The sequence below is a fragment of the Cygnus olor genome, chromosome Z (assembly GCF_009769625.2).
Source record: "Cygnus olor isolate bCygOlo1 chromosome Z, bCygOlo1.pri.v2, whole genome shotgun sequence".
Classification (NCBI taxonomy): domain Eukaryota; kingdom Metazoa; phylum Chordata; class Aves; order Anseriformes; family Anatidae; genus Cygnus; species Cygnus olor.
The window spans coordinates 24,197,256-24,215,254 of record NC_049198.1 but is presented as its reverse complement, the minus strand read 5'-3'; the positions used below and the strand labels follow the sequence as shown (position 1 = coordinate 24,215,254).

Below are 17,999 nucleotides of genomic sequence, written 5' to 3'. Positions count from 1 at the left end.
GCATTTTAAGTACAAACTCACCCGCCCTGGGTGCCCGCGCCGCAGCCGAGGGGCCGGGGGGCGGCCGCGGGCAGGGGGCAGCGGTGGCGGCGCGGGGTCGGCAGGCGCCGCAGGGCCGCCCGCAGCAGCGTGCCCATCCCGCACACGACTCGTCCGCAACACGGGGCCGGCACACAGCCGGATCTGCGCCCCCCGCCGAGGACGGCCCCCGAGGAGGAGGAGGAGGAGGAAGGCGCCGGACCGCCCCCCTGGCCGCGGAGCCGGCCGCCCCCGCCGGGGCTGGGGGCGGAGGACGAGGGGGAGGCTCCCCGAGGGGTCAGGGACCGGGCAGGGCAGGGGCGGGACGGGACCGGGGTGTCGCCCGCAGCGCTGCCCACCTCCTTCCCGGGCTATAAGAGGGCGGGCGGCTCGCTGCGAGCATCCCCTGCTCCGCGCCGAGCCGTCGGACAGACTCGGGCAGCCGGCGTCCCCGGGCGAGCAAGATGCTGCCGATAGCCAAGAGCTTGAAACAGGGCAAAAGGGTAATTCCCCGCATCCCCCGCGCAGCCCCGGACCCCTGCTCCACCCCCCCCCCCCCCCCCCCCCGCACCTCCTTTGCTCCCTCCTTCAATATTTTTAATTTTGCAGCCCCTGCTGCAAAACCCCCCGCTGCTGCCAGCCCCTGCTGGAGGGGCTCGGTGTGACTGCGGGTAGGGGCGTACTGCGAGAACCTACCTCACGGGCATGGTGTGCATATATACCTACGTAGTATACCCATATGGTATACCTATACACCCGTATGTTATACGTATAGACCTGTATAGGAGCTATGGCTGTTCACCTTCGGGCCCCTGAAAGTGTTTGGACACCACTATAAGGTGGACGGATAAATTGGGTTGGAGTTAATACTGTGGCAGCTCCTGGGATCTTGGTTTCTCCGAACGCCTAGCCACCAAAGTTCAGAAGCTTTTTGCTGTATAGTGTTTGATATGCAAACTAACCTGTGCTTGCAACACATATAAATCATGAATGTTGTAAGCGTAAGCCTTCATTGCATGGGGTTTCTGTCTCTAGCATCCTGCCAACACTATTTAAAAGCTCCAAATCGCTCTTCCCTTGATTTATATGACTGAATACCAGCAGTGTTTGTAACATGAGTGCAGTCTCCAATATATGCATGCCCTTTGCACTCTCTTTTAGCTGAAGATAAGCCAATATAAAAAGTTATTCAGGCATCAGCCATTCTGCCTGTTAAGATAAAACTTTGAGTATTGTCTAAATCAAACTCTGGCGTGCACCACTACTGCTACCCAGTAGTGGGAGGGTGCGTGCAATCATATGTTCTGCCTTCCTCTCAGAAGGACAGTGTTATCATTAATAGGACACAACTGTTTTTATTCATTTTTATATGTAACATACAAGTCAGAGAACAGAAGGCCATGGGAAGAAAGCTCAGCTTTGGGCCTTTCACGTAGATCAGTTATAGCTGAAGGACTCACTGAAGATCTGAACAGCCGTTTTGAGCTGCATGTTTCTCTCCACTGATGGAAAGATAGGACATTGGTAGAGCAAGAAGGCTTTACACTTGCATGGTTTGGTTACATTCCTAAAGCTGGCGGGGGGGATATCTTCATACAGTCACTTGCACTCTTTCCATGGGTAGATGTATGAACTATGTGGTGCAATTTCATTCATGGTAGAAGTGAAGCAGTGAAAAGGTGGCTTAAAAGCTTCGGTTAGCATTTAACAGATACCTTTTTTCATGTTATTTAATATCAGACGTGTATTATGGACTGCCTGATCATATAATTTTGGTCTGGATTGGGTGTGAGCACAGTCGTAGTTCTGTTGTACAGAACAAAACAGAGTGTTTTTACTCTTACCAAACTTATGCTAGCTATATGTCGGTTGAGCCAATGGTATTTTATCCAGTATGGATAAGTAAAAATGGTTTGAAGAGATGATATCAGATCTATAATAAGATGTCTCAATACAGGAATTATATTTTTGCAGAATTTGAACTGAAAAAAAAGCACATTTGTATTAAGTACTTTGTGCTTTATAGTTATGTCACCTTTTATCTGCTGTTAGGTGCTCTTATGCTATGCTTAATATATTGCACTACATTATATATTAAGATATCACGTACTGTTATATCATGGCTTACATTGCTTCTCTGTGTTTAAAAAAAAAAAAGGAAGATTATTTACTGTGTAGCTTAAAAAAGCTAGAACTGTGAGGGAAAGCTGCCATTAAATCTTAGAAGTGACTTGTTAAAAAAAAATCCCTCTTAGTTGCACTGCATTGAAATATAATATCCATATATTATGTCAACATGTATCTATTACTTAATCTTCAGTTAACGAGCAATGAATGAAGTTTCTTGTATGTTCAAGATTTTTCCCTCTGCACTCCTGCATGCACTCTGCATACTAAACTTCTGAAGCAGGCTTTGTCTGTTGTCCCTTGGCAAGCAGAGGAAGGAAAGACTCAGTCATTGGTTCCTCGGCTTCTTTTCTCTGGCTCTGTTTGAGCATTCTGTTACAACTGCAAACTAGTTAATTGCAAGCACAATTTTTACAAAGCCTCTGGACACTTACACATACAAGAGAGTTGCCCTCTGTTGAGGAATGACTGGTAGACTCACTGGAAATTACTGATTTTGTGGATTCAGTATTGCAGGTTGAGTTTTTCCCAGGTCCTGGTGAAATGAAAATAAAAGCTCATGTACTTGAAGCTGTAGAGTTAATCAGGTCACTATTTAGGCAAATCCAAAACGTGCAATAGAATGGGAAGCAAAATCTGCAAGCCAACACTTGGCCAGGCTCATATGCCTGCAGTCCAGCCCCATACCTTTGTTGCCATGTCAGCACCAAAACGAGTCAAAAATGCTGACCCTTTCAGCCAGTCTTTGTAGCCTCAGGGTAGCCAAACACGGCAATGCTTGGTACTGGAGCGGGCAGAGGTGGCATGGTGCTCCTTGTTGGAAAGGCATACCTCATCCCTCCTAAAGGGCAGTGGTGGTGAGAAGTCATAGATATTTCTTTCCTGTATATACGTGATGAGATAAATGAATTAATGGAGGAGAAATTATCAAGAAAGATAGTCTATTAAAGGTTGGCGGCTAATTGTTTAAAAAAACATCCTCTTGGTGCACAAGCTACACTCAACTCTATGTCCATACGGCTTTTCTTTGTCCTACTCCCTCAGATTTCATTTAAGGCTTTTTGGAAAATTTGAACGAGCCAATGAAGCAATGAATGGAATACGAAAAATAATATATATTATGTACAACCAATCTATATTTTTCTCATGTGTTTCATTCTACAACAACAAAAAGACTTGCCTTGTGTTAGGGTCGTTTTCAAGGCAGAAACAAGGTTAATCACAGGGTGTTGTAAGGTTTGGCGTCTTAAATTATTTCTGGGCTGTGCAAAACAAGCAGGATTTTCTTTCGTTTTCTAAGTCTAGGTAAGCAAACACAGGCCAGTGAAAACAGCCTGTCAGAAAATGGAGGCATTTTGAGGTGTCTTATTTGCTGGGAAAATGTTACATGCTTACTGTTTTATGATGCCTGTTATGTCATCTTCTGTCATGAGCTACTTGTGCTGAGGCTCTGTCAAGATGACATTTGTAGCTAAAGAGCAAATGAGCTGACACTTTATATCACATATATTTTAAAGGAGAACTTGAGACTGTGGTTTATATTCATAGAGATGAAACTGAACCGTTGACTTGTAGCTCTGGGGACTATGCATTTAGAATACAATAAAACTGACTAATGAGAAGTCCTAAGTAATACATATCCATATATTAAAGCCTGATGTTCTTATAAAACAGACCATCTACCATTTTTTCAAGAGAACTTCAAGAAGTAAATGGATTACTTTTTATTACTATGGTAAAGACCTTTCTGGTAGCCCACAATTAATTATATTTTCTTCGTAAATACAGGAAATGACAATGAAGTCATGGAAGCTCATGAAACTGAAGAGCTGTAATTATTAATCTTTTCTCCTGCTTTCTTCAGGGTATTCTAGAGCGCTTAGATTCTGGAGAAGTTGTGATTGGAGATGGAGGATTTGTCTTTGCCCTTGAAAAGAGGGGATATGTAAAAGCTGGGCCTTGGACTCCTGAAGCAACAGTAGAACACCCAGAAGCAGGTCAGTTTACTGGGAAATGGTAATCCTATAATGAAAGCAAAATGGTTGGATAAATAATAATTATATAGGAATTTGTAGCAGATTTTAAGTATGGCTTGACAACGTGGAATTAAACACTGTTAAGAATAGCCTAAGAATGCATACACCAGAAAATCATTTTACCCCATAATCTGTCTCTAATATTGTCTAGAATATTGGTTGGCAAGGGACCAATAAGTAGTGCAAACCTCTCTAGAGTAATACCTCTCCAGAATGCTCTCTGTCTTCAATAACTTGCAGCCCAGAAACTTTTCGACACATAAGTGGTATCTGTGTGTTCAATAACATTCACTGATTGCTCTTTCATGGACTTGTCCTGTCTGTCCTAGAGCTGATGTCAAACTTATCATTCACAACATCTTGTCACAAAGAATTAGGCAGGTAAGCATCTGTTTGTTTTCTGACCACTCTAGGATTTTTATATAGTTACAAGCAAATATAGCTTGTTTATTAATTCTTTCTGGAAAATGGTAGCTTCAAATAAGCAATAGAATGGGAAAGGAGTATTTGTAAGGAGTAATGTATTTGCCTCCACTATGAAAACAGGAATGATAAACCTCATAAGAACCTAACCATTCCAATAAAGCAGCACCAGTTTCTTTGTCTACACTATTTAATGGAATAACTCTTTACAGTGGAGGGGAACAAGACAAGCTTGTTGTGTTCAGAAGAGCATTTTGTCTCCGTTTTCGGTACTTGTGAGAGTTTCTGTATGGAAGCAACTTTGTAATTTTGCTTTACAAAACTGAATTGTTGGTTTCTAACAATACTGGTTACCACTTTTAGTTCTAATTACCACATCTGATGAACAGGACATACTCACAGAGCTATTCAATCTGGGAAGGGTCTATTGACTATGAGCTAATGTCAGCTGGCTTAGCCTGGACAGTCGTCCTACTAATTGCTTGCCTTGCTGAGATTCTGCTTTATGCTGGAAACGAGTTCTTGTTGTCAGACAGTGCTTCAAAGGATAAGACATGCTTTCAGTGAAATTTTGTTATTTGGTTTTCTTTGACATGTTTTATGTGAGGAAAACATCTAGATGAATTCAATATGCTAGATGAGCAAACAGATTTGCTTTAAATACCTGACTAGTTGCCATTGATTAGAGACCAGCCACCTAAATTGCTATTGATTTGCTTGTAACTATTTATAGAACATATTGGCTATGTCTGTAACGCATTTATAACATTTTAATAAACCCTTTATAGGCTATTTATAAATATACCCTTAACTGGAAATGTGTTAATTTCTTTTAGTGCAGTGTGCTGCCTCCTCTCCATTACTGCTTTTTGCTCCTGCATGTTCAAGAGTCATGTTACTTTGAAAGCAGGTGTGAAGAACACAAGGAACAACTGGCTAGGCCAGCTGGTATAAAATCCATACAACTACCAGGCCTTCTTCTGTTTGTAAGGAAAGAGGGAAAAGGAGGGAGGTTCTTAGAATGCAGCAAGGCATGCAAAAAAAAAAAAACATGAATCAAAAGCCATGAGAGAGGAGAAGTTCTGCAAGACTGACAAGTTCAGAAATGAGATCTAAATATTTGTTCTGAGCCAGATCGGGTATCAGAGCTACTGCTGTGCACAGGGCATATACACTTACTGCCCCCATCTCCTGTTGGATTAATTTTTTTTGCTAAATGTCCAACTCATGGAGAATTGAAAAGAAAACTCAGTGTTCTATGCCTGACTCCTAAAGTGCATCAAATTATTAACAATTATTTGGCCTTACATGTGGCTGTTATCCTCATTTTTCAAATAGTGGTGGAAAATACAGCTTCAGTAACATGCTAGAAGTCACACAAGAAGTAAATTACAGGTTTTTTTTGTTTGTTTTTTTGATGGTGTCACGCACACTCTTGTTGACTTTATAATAATGACAATGCATTCTAGCAACAAATGTTTGCCTGAGATTGAATGAGATTCAAGCTGATACTTTACTTTTAAGGACATTCTTTCTCTCCAAATGTGAACAGCAGACTCCCAAATGGATCTACATAACTGATAATCTGGGATATCAAGTTTCTTATTTACATGTGTTAGGTTGTTTCATTTACTTGCCTGTGTCACTGTCTTTATTCACACAAATCCCAAGCCTTTTTCTAGGAATGCAACAACTTTATTTAAAGACCACACTAACACTGTGGATAAATAAAACCAATTTATTATGGAAATGTCATAGAACATTTGTGAAAGTATATGTAGATTTCCCCCCCTTTTCCTACTTCTTGATTAGTTTTCATGAGTATTTTTTTATGGGGGAGAATGGAAAAACAAACTACAGACCACTAGAAATATACAGAGACAGACCTTTTAGTTGTGTTTTAATGCTTCAGGAAATAACAATACTCCCTGCACTAGGAAATTTTTGACTTATTTTTGAAATTTTTGAGTAAAGGTTGTAAGACTGAAATCTGATTCTGATATTTCAGGCAAATTCTAGGGGCTTTTTGAACTGTAGCCATACTACAATCTGTGTTCCTGAATAGGTCTTTTTGATTGCTGGGAAAAGAAGCATTGTATTAAGTCACAGTGTTGTTAGCCAAGGCTGCAACTGAAAATGAAATGCTCTACTAGCAGAGAAAAGCAAGGAACATTACACTGTACTTCACTGAAAGTAAATGTGTAATTGTGTGTTTGGAGATTAACTCTAGCAGCTACTGTTTGAGCTTCTCTGGTGTAGAAGTCTGTGTTTGTTGTAGCTAAGGACAATAATTTTATAATGGCATATTCACACGTTTTCCTAATGACACAGATTGTCTGTAGGCAATGAGGTATGATAAAACAAGACTCCTGGAAAACTTCCAAACATCTGCCATAGAAACTGAAGTGTTTTCATGTCTGTATGCAATATCTAGGGAATAAATTGCTCCTGCATTTGCTATAAGCTGTTGAGCCTTTCAACTCCATTTTGCATGATTGGTAGTGTTCTGGCAATTATAATTGTTTTGTGGGTGAATACATATATATATACTTTTTATATTATATATATAAAATCAATTGACAGCTCCTGTTCTGCTCTTGTGGTGTCAGTTGTGGTGCATTGCTTACTGTGATGAAGTCAGAACTGACATAAGAGAGCCTACTCCCACAGTTGTAATGTAGGAAACTTGTCCATTAAAAGTAACGCCAGCCTTTCCTTCAAAAGAACTGTTGGCTCTGTAGTAAAATCATCATGTAACAACTTATGAGACAAATTAAGTCTGTGTTCTGATTCACTTTTTTTGGAGCAATGAATCATCTCTTAATCAAGTGTTCTTTTAGTCAGAGAGCTTTGGTCTCAGCTGAGGCTAGGTTTTGCTTGGAGAAGAAAAGTAGAAAGTACAAAGTGGATGAGATTTGATGATCTTTTTGTCTGGTATTCCTTGCTATGCTTTACTTTGCCAGTTGTCTGTTTCTCCCTCCCAAACCATGATGCGGTTCTATAAAGCGATACTGGGAGGTCTGAAGGACTGGCAAGGTGTCAGACAAAACTGAATCTACTGATGAACTAAATAGAAATCCTCAGCCATTCTTAGCAGAGAGTAACTGAGGAGAATGTCTTCTACCGAATGCTCTAAGAGTGTGAAGAAAAGGAGTTCTGCAGACTACTGCTTCTACTCTCTCACAAAGACTCTTCTCGTAAATACTGTATCACTTGTTTTACAGTAACATTAATTCAATAAGCATTCGATTTGAGGATAACAATAGTAATAACCGTTCCAAACATCTCTTCTTTGTCTCTTTAATTCTTTACAGTTCGTCAGCTTCACCGGGAATTCCTCAGAGCTGGATCCAACGTTCTGCAGACATTCACCTTTTATGCCAGTGAAGACAAACTAGAGAACAGAGGCAATTATGTAGCTGAGAAAATAACTGTGAGTAAAATACATCTACATCTATTTTGATGTAATGTGAAATAAGTGGATTCATTTCAAAGGCTCAGTAAAGAGATTATGGAGTATTTTCAGTTTTTGATAACGGTTTTGATTATATTTGATGACCAAAGTATGAGATAATGCAATTTCAGAGGTAGTAACAGTAAGAAAGACAAGGTTAAATGCAAAAACAAACAAAAACACACCAAAAAAAAAAAAAAAGTACAAGGATGAAGAGAGGAAGGAGGATGCCCACGTCGTATTTTTTTCAGCTGAAGAGATTGGATTACTGGAGTTTTCACACACAGAGTACGGGGAGAACTAAGAGCACAGGGAGAAAAATCAGTTAGGGAAAAAATACTTTAACACCTAGAGAGACAAATCAACTGCAAAAAATGGTGAAGAATTCTAGAAAACAACTTGCTAGTACGAGTGGAATGTTCACAGAATCACAGAATGTTTTGGGTTGGAAGGGACCCTAAAGACCACCCAGTTCCAAGCCCCTGCCATGGGCAGGGACACCTCCCACCAGACCAGGTTGCCCAAAGCCCCATCCAGCCTGGCCTTGAGCACCTCCAGAGATGGGGCATCCACAGCTTCTCTGGGCAACCTATGCCAGTGCCTCGCCACTCTCTGGGTGAAGAATTTCTTCGTTATTGCTAATTTAAATCTCCCCTCTTTTAGTTTAAAGACATCACTACGTGTCCGATCCCTATACTCCCTGACAAAGAGTCCCTCCCCAGCTTTCCTGTAGGTGCCCTTTAGGTACTTGAAGCCTGCTCTATGGTCTCCCCAGAGCCTTCTCTTCTCCAGGCTGAACAGCCCTAACTCTCTCAGCCTGCCTTAACAGGAGAGGTGCTCCAGCCCTCTGATCATCTTCGTGGCAGTCCTCTGGACTCATTCTACTAAGTCCATGTCCATCTTGTGCTGGGAGTCCCAACGCAGGGCTCCAGGTGGGGTCTTACGAGAGCAGAGCAGAGTGTGAGAATCACCTCCGTTGCCCTGCTGACCATGCTGCTTTTGGTGCAGCCCAGCACGCGGCTGGCTTTCTGGGCTGCAAGCACACATTTCCAGCTCACGTTGAGCTTCTCATCAACCAACACCCCCAGGTCCTTCTCAGGGCTGCTCTCCATCCATTCCCTGCCCAGCCTGTGTTGGTGCTTGGGATTGCCTCAGCCCAGATGCAGGGCCTTGCACTTGGCCCTGTTGAACCTCATGAGGTTTGCAAAGGCCCACCTCTCAGGCCTGCCCAGGTCCATCTGGATGGTATCCCTTCCCTCCAGTGTGTCCACTGCACCACTCAGCTTGGTGTCACCGGCAAACTTGCTGAGGGTTCACTTGATTCTACTGCCCTTGTCACTGACAATGTTAAACAGCACAGGTCCCAGTACTGACTCCTAAGAAACACCACTCATTACTGATCTCCACCTGGACATTGAGCTGTTGACTGCAGCTCTTTGAGTGTCACCATCCAGCCCATTCCTTACCCACCAAGTGGTCCTTCCATCAAATCCATGTCTCTCCAATTTAGGGACAAGGATATCATGGGGGACAGTGTTCAATGCTTTGCACAAGTCCAGGTAGATGATATCAGTTGCTCTTCCCATACCCACCAATGCTGTAACCCTGCCATAGAAGGCCACCAGACTTGTCAGGCACCATCTGCCCTTAGTGAAATCACATTGGAATCCTGGACTGCCTATGCCCTGCTGTGCTGTCCCTCCAAAAGATACCAGGGTGTTTGAAGTCCCCCATGAGAACCAGGGCTTGTGAATGTGAGGCTGCTGCTGTGTGTCTATAGAGGGCCTCACCTGCTTGGTCTTCCTGGTCAGGTGGCCTGTAGCAGACCCCAACTACAACATCCCGTGTCCCTGCCCTCCCTGTAATGCTGACCCACAAGCTCTGTCAGCTCCTCATCCATCCCCAGGCAGAGCTCCACACACTCCAGCCTCTCATTGACATAGAGGGCGATGCCCCCTCCTCCTCTCCCCTGCCTGTCCTTCCTAAAGAGCCTGCATCCGTCCATTACAACACTTCTGTCATGGGAGCCTTCCCACCATGTCTCCGTAATGCCAGTGAGGTCACGGCCCTGCAGGCATGCGTATGTCTCTAACTCCTCTTGTGTATTGCCCATGCTACCTGTGTTAGCACAGGGACGTTTGAGCTGGGCCCCTGATGAAGCTGACTTACTGGCTGGAGTGGCATGAATTCCTTCGTGCTGCTGTTAAAAACGTGCTGCCATCTTTTAAGACCATTTCTTCAGTAAAGTAAAAACTAAAAAATCCAGGGAAGGCTCTGTGGCCAATATTGCTCTCTTCAGGCGTAAAGGTAATCTGGCACAGCAGCAAAGTATAACGTTGGTGTTTTCTAATGCTGTGCACTGAGGAGCTGTAGGATGCTGGGTGCCTTCACTAGATGCAGGGCACAGCTCCACTTTTGGCATCAACATTTCTAGATGGTTCCTTTGAGTCTAGGAAATTTGGCATTGGGAATTTTCTCTGATCCTTTCCTTTGGTCATATTGTTTGTTTCAGCCTCTGGAAAACAGAGAAGATTCTCCAAACAGCAGAGTGAAAAGAATATATTTTTATATGTGAAGATATACCAGGCCAGAAATTAGAATAATCTGGACGCTAGGGAAACAAATGTGGCTTAAAATTAAGAGATCACTTTTACCCTAATACTGTTGCACATATCAGTATGAAATATATAGCATTATTCTCAAATCATCATATTTGACACCAGCTCTCAGCTATCTGGGCTGCTTGTTTAACAAAAATAAGCACATCTGTTATACAAGTATGAAAGCCTAATTTTTATACTTCTTTCTAGCTAATAACAAGATTGGAGCCTGTTTCTGTGCAGAGGATATAAGTAATTCTGAGTAGGATGAATCATAATTCTTCATATTTTAAGGGGCTAAATACACTGGTCATTACAAATACTGAGATACTCTGCACAGCTTAGAAGACATTGATGTGGGAATGATTCCAAAGAGGGCGGTTCTGCTTCACTGGGTGGAATTTTTGGGGGAAGACCTTCCTGATCAAATTTAAAAAATACTTTTAAATTCTAAGTGAATGTGAGGTCAATATGGGCTTTGATTCTTTTGTCCTCTTCAGTGCTCCATGCGTATCTCTGACCAGGTAAAACTGATGTAATCTGTATTCATACAGTGCCAGAAAGTGAATGAAGCTGCTTGTGACATTGCAAAAGAAGTGGCTACTGAAGGTGATGCTTTAGTGGCTGGAGGAGTCAGTCAAACACCATCATACTTAAGCTGCAAGGATAAAGCAGAGGTTAAAGCAGTTTTTCGAAAGCAACTAGATGTCTTCGTGAAGAAGAATGTGGACTTCTTAATTGCAGAGGTAAGACTCTTAAACAGAAAAAAAAAAAAAAGCATATGCCTTCAACTGGTACAGTGTGTTAACTTTCAGATGTGTAGTCTACTTCGGGGAATAAAGTATATACTGGTTCCTCCTTTAAAATTTTATGCTATTCTTTTATTCTAGTAGTATCAGAATTCTTTGTAAATGCCTAGAAAAATCTGCAAGTGTTCAAGAATGGGACATTGAATCCTAAATTTCTATCTCAGTCAAGTCAAATTCTATACTGGCACAAAAAGAATAGGTGAATGTGATCTTAACTAGTTCCAGTTTCCTCCTGTACTCTGAACAACGAAACTGTGGTGACTAATCTACATGAAACTAGCTCTTTGGGGGTGAGTCCCTGATTAACTCTCTACGTGGACATTCCTACTCTGGAGCAAGAGTGCCTTTATTTTTTTAGTTTCACTAACTAACTCTTTAAAATCCTTTTTTTTTTTTTTAAACTGTGTGGTCAGTGAACTCAATAGAAGTCTTAGTGTAAGTCATTGTATTGCTAATGAGTTTGGGGTCTGGATTAATGTGCTTATGCTTCATCTCCAACAAATGAAACTAGCCGAGTTTAAATTTCTTTCAGTATTTTGAGCATGTTGAAGAAGCTGTCTGGGCAGTTGAAGTCCTGAAAGAATCTGGCAAGCCAGTTGCAGCTACGATGTGCATTGGTCCAGAAGGGGACATGCATGGCGTGCCCCCAGGACAGTGTGCTGTCCAACTGGTAAAGGCTGGTAAGAACGTGTTTTAACCGGCCCTTTAAAAGTATGGAATAAAACGAATTTCTTAGGCACGCATTTACTTGAGATACCCATCCATGTAATTAGCTTCCTGATTACATCTGCAGATATAAAAAGTCTCTGTGTTTACTTTGCTAGAGCAGTCTTTTCAAAAAAATAAAAAAAATAAATAAAATAAACCAACCAACAAAGAAAAAAAAAACACATAAAAGTGCAGCTATTAAATCTTTATTATCCAGGGTGGTGTTGGGAGTAGAAGCCACAGGTAGCTGATATTGCATAGAGCAAAATGCTAAACCTATTGCAGTTTGGATACAGAATCAGCCCCAAGTTCTGTGCTCAGAATTAAGAAACATAAGCAGAATCCAGTGCAACTTTTGATTCTCCACTCATGTTTTAAGAAATGTCTGGAGCACAGTTCAAATCCAGGATGAGAATGGGGTTGAAAAAATATGTCCTTTTGCCTATCAAAGGATGTGTTTTCTGGAGGACAAGGGGAAGGACAGAAGGCATGAATCAACGGCATGATGGTTGGTACAGGGGTTTTTACTGTATCTATCCTGAGCTACTCTTTTCCTTTGGAGTTACAATTCGCAAGCAAAGGCAGAACTTGTGTTAGGAACCAGCTAGCTAATTGCATTTGTGGCTGTGGATGTTACTCACTGTGGTGTTTCCTCTGGAAGGTAAAGAGGAGTGCAACTGAGATGTAAATGCTCTGATCAGGAGAGCAGAGGCTGGCTCTAAGCATGGAGTGCTGTGGCTGAGAACTTTCACCCCCTCCTTCCCAGGGAGATGTGACTTGAACAATTATTTTCTTCCTCACAGGTGCTTCTATTGTGGGAGTCAACTGCCATTTTGATGCAGATACTTGTCTGGAAACTGTGAAACTGATGAAAGAGGGCTTGCAGGCTGCTAAACTGAAAGCCCACCTGATGTCTCAACCACTTGCTTTCCATACACCTGATTGTGGGAAGCAGGGATTTATTGATCTTCCCGAATTTCCATTTGGTAAGACAAGGGTATCTCTTTTTTATTGGCTGTTTCTTTTTTCTCTATTTTTTTTTTAGAAAAATTGAAACTGCAGTTTATCCTCCTGTACAATAGTATTAGTCCCTATTATCTTGTCTAGCACTGTGCTTAGAGGAACTGCAGCGTGCTGTTAGGTGAAAGATCATCCACATAGTGAAAGTACTTCAATAGTATCATAGTATGTGAATGACAGTAAAATTATAATGAAAATTGTTCAAATGCCACAACCTAAACTCCATTAAAAGCATAGTTCTTCCTCATGCTATAGAGCCTTGTTCAGAACAGCTGTAAAACAGCTCAAAGAAATGGACAAGCTCCGGACTTCAAATACCTTTGAACTGGAGCTCCCCCATGTTCTGGTTTGTGACATCTATCCCACAAGCCCTATAATGTTTATCTTTATAGGAATTTAATGTCCAGCACATAGATGGAAATAGATCATTAGTACAGGTGAATGATTACTGCAACTCAGTCTTGCAAACTATCTAATTTGAGATTAGAGAGAAACCGGAAACAATATTTTCCTAGATGTAGCTAACAAATGAGTTAGCAGTTTGGAGATGGATTCACCACTGTTATGCTCAGGAGAAATTTTACAGAGACTGAAAGGCTCATTCAGTTTTGTATTTAGAGCTTATTTGCACCTGGGATGTAGAAGATCACATCTTCCTAAGATGAGAGGACAAAATCAGCCAAAACATTTTTATTTTGATTAGAAAAATACCTTTCTTTTCAAGTACCATGCACCCTTCTTTTCAAGATCAGTCTATAACATAATGTATTGAAACAATTGAAACTTGAGTTTGTAGCAAAAACTAAGAGAGAGATGAGATTTTTAGGAAGGTCTCTCGGTCTCTCTCTCTCTTTTTTTTACTTCCTCTCTTTAAATAAAGGAAAGAAAGAATGAAGCCTGGGGCTTTCATTAGATGATAATAGTGTGTCTAAATTCTGAAAATATTCTGGAATATTTCAAAGTGTCAGGACCTCATTTGTGCTATTCATTCTTTCATATAACTCCTCTGATTGCAAGCAAAAAAGATAGAACAGATGCAGTAAGTAATCAAGTGAATTGAAGGATTCACTATTTGGTTTGTTGTGGTTCTTGGCTTGTCTGTATAAGCAGTCTGTATGAGATCTCATTTTTTAGAAATTTCATGACTCAGTTGGAGAAGCCTGGTTCTGTGAATATTTTCAATACCCAGATCAATTGATGCCGGATAAGCACTTTGATAAATGATTGTTAAACTAACCCAGTTTTTTTTGTGTGTGTGTGTGTGTGAAAGACTGTGCAGAAGAGGCATTTAGATGTTTGAAGTATGCATACCCTCTGTAAAGACCAAGACCCCAGTTTCTAGAAAATAATTGTCTATGTTGTATTCGCAAACTCCAGCATCAGCTGCCAGCAGTATTTATTTATCATTAGCAATTTTTTCGGTTTTCTGTGTCTTCCTTTTAACTGTAATTGCCCTCAAATGTTAAGGAATGACAGTGTTTTAGAAAGGAATGTGCTGGTCAGTTATCTCATAACTAGATACATGGAGGGGCTAAATCTAGGAACTGATTACAATCTTCACATTCCAAAGTTTATGAAAACTTCAATCTCTTTTTATCATAAATAACCAAATTGTTAAGCTAGGGATATACAACTCTGAGTAAAGCCAAGAAAATAAATTCTGTAAAATGACAGGAGTGGAAAATAAAATGTTAAACAATTTTCGGGAGGGTAAAAAATACAACAACAAAACATGATGTGTAATGTATGTGGAAACTTCTTTTCATTGAATATTGTTTGCTTTTAATCATCATATTCCACCACATGAGTAGCCAGTTTGTACAGAGGGGTCTATCCATGTTTCTTTCTATCCATGTTTCGAGAGGTTAGGCTCTTGCTGTCCTTATACTTACGATGCATAAAGGACTGATTTTGACAGTGTGGGTGATGGAGAAAACAGTGAAACATTCTATACTGTTCCCCTGGAGCTTAGTTGCTTATACATGTATCAGCTGCGTGAAAGATGATGCATTCTTACCATTCATCACTTTGTATCAATTTTGCATTTGCTTTTTAATGATATATAAGAGACAAGGAAATCATCGGCAGGACTGAACACAAACTTACATGTATGTGAAAAGCTTTCTAAGATAGTTTCATTTGCTTTTTTTTTTTCCTCACTATTAGACTATCTTAATTTCCTCTGTCCAGCCCCTCCATGTGAGACTAACTTTTTATTGAAAAACACTTTTTTTTCCTTCTGTTTCTTATTTTCTGACCCCTATTTAACTACTCATTGGACTTTAATCAGTTCTGCTTTTTGTCAGCTTCTTGCTTGCTAGGCAGTTCTGGGACAGGGTGTAGGCAGAAGAATCCTACCTCTATGCAGAGGTGCCAGAGCCTTACTTCCTCACCACAGCTTGTTTGCCTAGGGGAGTGTTCTGTGGCCTGACATCACACTGTTCTCCCCTCATAACCTTGCTGGTTAATTTCCTGCAGGTGTGCATAAAGAAGCAGGAGGATTTACCTCCTGTATTTTTACTCCTCCAAGTTTCTTTTCCAGTCCTTGGTCTTTTCTTTTCCATTCTGCCACTTGTTGTGCTTCCTTCCCACTCTGGTGTGCTTTTCTTTGTTCTTTTCATCCTCTGTTTGCTGCTTTCCTTCCACAAGTCTTTCCTCTCAGCTCTGTTGTCCCTCCATTCTGCTCACCACTGGGCGAGGGGCTCAAAAGAAATGTGTCATCTACACAGAGGATTCTCCACAAGGAAGGAAGTGGCATGTGGCAGCAAACTGCTTATGGATGGGAGTATAATTAATTAAGGGATGGGCTAAGAAACAACTGGCTGCCACTAGCTGATCGTGGAAAAAAAAAGTTTAGTAAGCACTCCTGAGGAATAACAAGCAAGCTTATTGCTGTTGCAGGTAGTCCAATACCCTCTCCTCTCACAGATTAGAGTTCATTAATCAGATTTCCCACCTATTGATAGGTCACTGAAAATGTAACACTGAAAGTGCTCTGATACTCCTGTTCTGAACTCTAGCAGAACGGCAAGCACGAGGCCCAGGGCTTGGTCAGTCTCAGAGGACGTGAGGTGCTGTTTTGCAAGAGCAAAAAAGCTTAGAACAAACATAGCTCAGTAGTGCTTAACAGAACCTAAAATCTAGACTTCCAAAAATTTGCATCATCAGTTTTAGCTCAGACAGTTCAAACATCTACAGCCACTTTTGCAAACAGTGTGCAAGTGTTTCAACAATGTGATTCCTTACTGAAAAACTGCGGAAATGGAGTGTGCTGGATGCCTAAACTATGAATGTCTTTGCAGCTCTGGAGCCAAGAATTGTCAGTAGATGGGATGTTCAAAAATATGCAAGAAAGGCCTATGACTTAGGCATTCGTTACATTGGAGGCTGCTGTGGATTTGAGCCATACCACATCCGAGCAATAGCTGAGGAACTGGCTCCTGAAAGGGGATTTTTGCCAGAAGCTTCTGAGAAACATGGTAGCTGGGGCAATAGTCTGAGCATGCATACCAAACCCTGGGTCAGAGCAAGGTATGTATATGTGAACTGGAAAGCACACCAACACAACCCTTGCTTAGGCTTACATTTGTCCATGCAGCAGACTGGCTTAACTGATACGGAGGTTTTCTTTATGTTAATAATTTGGAGGAATTAAATCTGATCTGGGAATAATGAAAGAGGTGCAGGGGCAGCAGAAGATTCCCAGAAGTTCTCACACACCCCCTTTAAAATGAAGAGTTGGTCATAATTAATGTGAAAGTAATTCATGAAAGTTAAGATGGAAACCTAACAGACTATGGTAGAACAGCTCCTAATGGTGAGTGGCTTACAGTGTTCCTTTTGAGGGTGAAAAGATACTTTTTAGATGTGTGGCATTTCTTTGCATGCTTTAATTCATCTTTCTGCATCTGAACACAAAATCAGCCTGTGCAAGTCAGATGACCCGTTGTAATCATGATTTAAGCCACAGTTCCTTTAGTATTGTGAGGCGCTGGAACAAATACTATATTTATTTTTATTTATTTAGGGCAAGAAAAGAGTACTGGGAGAATTTGAGGCCTGCCTCAGGCAGGCCATATTGTCCTTCATTGTCAAAGCCAGACGGCTGGGGAGTGACCAAAGGAGCCAAGGAGCTGATGCAGCAGAAAGAAGCAACAACTGAACAGCAGTTGAAGGAGCTCTTCCAGAAACAGAAGTTCTAATCCACTGCAGTTGTCTGAATGTTAGGATGTTAGAACATTTCATGCTTCATGAGAAAATCTGTGAAGATGAATACCCTGTTAATTTATCAGTTAACATGTAATGAAAGAGACAAAATGCATAGAGAATGTGATTATAGATTAAATATATGAAGCTTTGATAATAAAGTCTTTCTCTGGTCAAATAGTTTAGAAGGAGATTTGGATTCTTATAACAATTGGGCTTCTGTTAGCTAGGTGTCACTTATTGGGTAGACATAGAAATACACGGAAAGTAAATATGCACACTGGCCTGTGCATAAAGGAGAAAGCCACCTCTAAATGGACTATCAATGGACTTCCACTCTTGAGACTGTTTTCTGTTTGGAATTATGTAGGAGCTTTCTCAGACCTCAGCATTTGCTGAAGGCCACTTCAGGCATGCACAAGCTGCCAGTGCTTCAGACAGAGTTATCTGTAGTCACTTACTTTACTTAAAGAGAACAAAAGTATATTGGAAAATATATCTTACAATGGAATCAAAAGATAAGAATGAGATCTTGCAGGAATTTCTTACATGCAGGAGAAAGGTTCAGAGAAAACTTAGGATGCGAAAATGACAAGTA

The 17,999-nt window shown here is 41.2% G+C and overlaps 2 protein-coding genes across 2 annotated transcripts in view; one reads left to right on the top strand and one right to left on the bottom strand.

The window, feature by feature from the left end:
* The window catches only part of DMGDH (dimethylglycine dehydrogenase), a 50,522-nt gene extending 50,000 nt beyond the window's left edge, over positions 1-522 (bottom strand). The window contains exon 1 of the mRNA XM_040541605.1: positions 22-522. Coding sequence (XP_040397539.1) covers positions 22-137 — 116 coding nt within the window. The 5' untranslated portion in view covers positions 138-522. The remainder of the gene's footprint in view (positions 1-21) is intronic.
* Positions 372-17,579, top strand: LOC121062037 (betaine--homocysteine S-methyltransferase 1). Its single transcript, XM_040541606.1, has 8 exons — positions 372-521; positions 4,010-4,142; positions 7,919-8,037; positions 11,213-11,404; positions 12,000-12,147; positions 12,979-13,161; positions 16,498-16,726; positions 17,223-17,579. Exons 1-8 carry the CDS (start codon positions 483-485, stop codon positions 17,395-17,397), a joined length of 1,218 nt encoding a protein of 405 aa, XP_040397540.1. The 5' UTR covers positions 372-482; the 3' UTR covers positions 17,398-17,579.
* Positions 17,580-17,999: the final 420 nt, after the last annotated feature.

Excerpts from the sequence above, each read along its gene's own strand:
- LOC121062037 (XM_040541606.1), top strand. The coding sequence starts at position 483 with ATGCTGCCGATAGCCAAGAGCTTGAAACAGGGCAAAAGG. Across the intron at positions 13,162-16,497 it reads TCTTCCCGAATTTCCATTTG|CTCTGGAGCCAAGAATTGTC; the intron begins GTAAGACAAGGG and ends ATGTCTTTGCAG. Across the intron at positions 16,727-17,222 it reads AAACCCTGGGTCAGAGCAAG|GGCAAGAAAAGAGTACTGGG; the intron begins GTATGTATATGT and ends TTATTTATTTAG.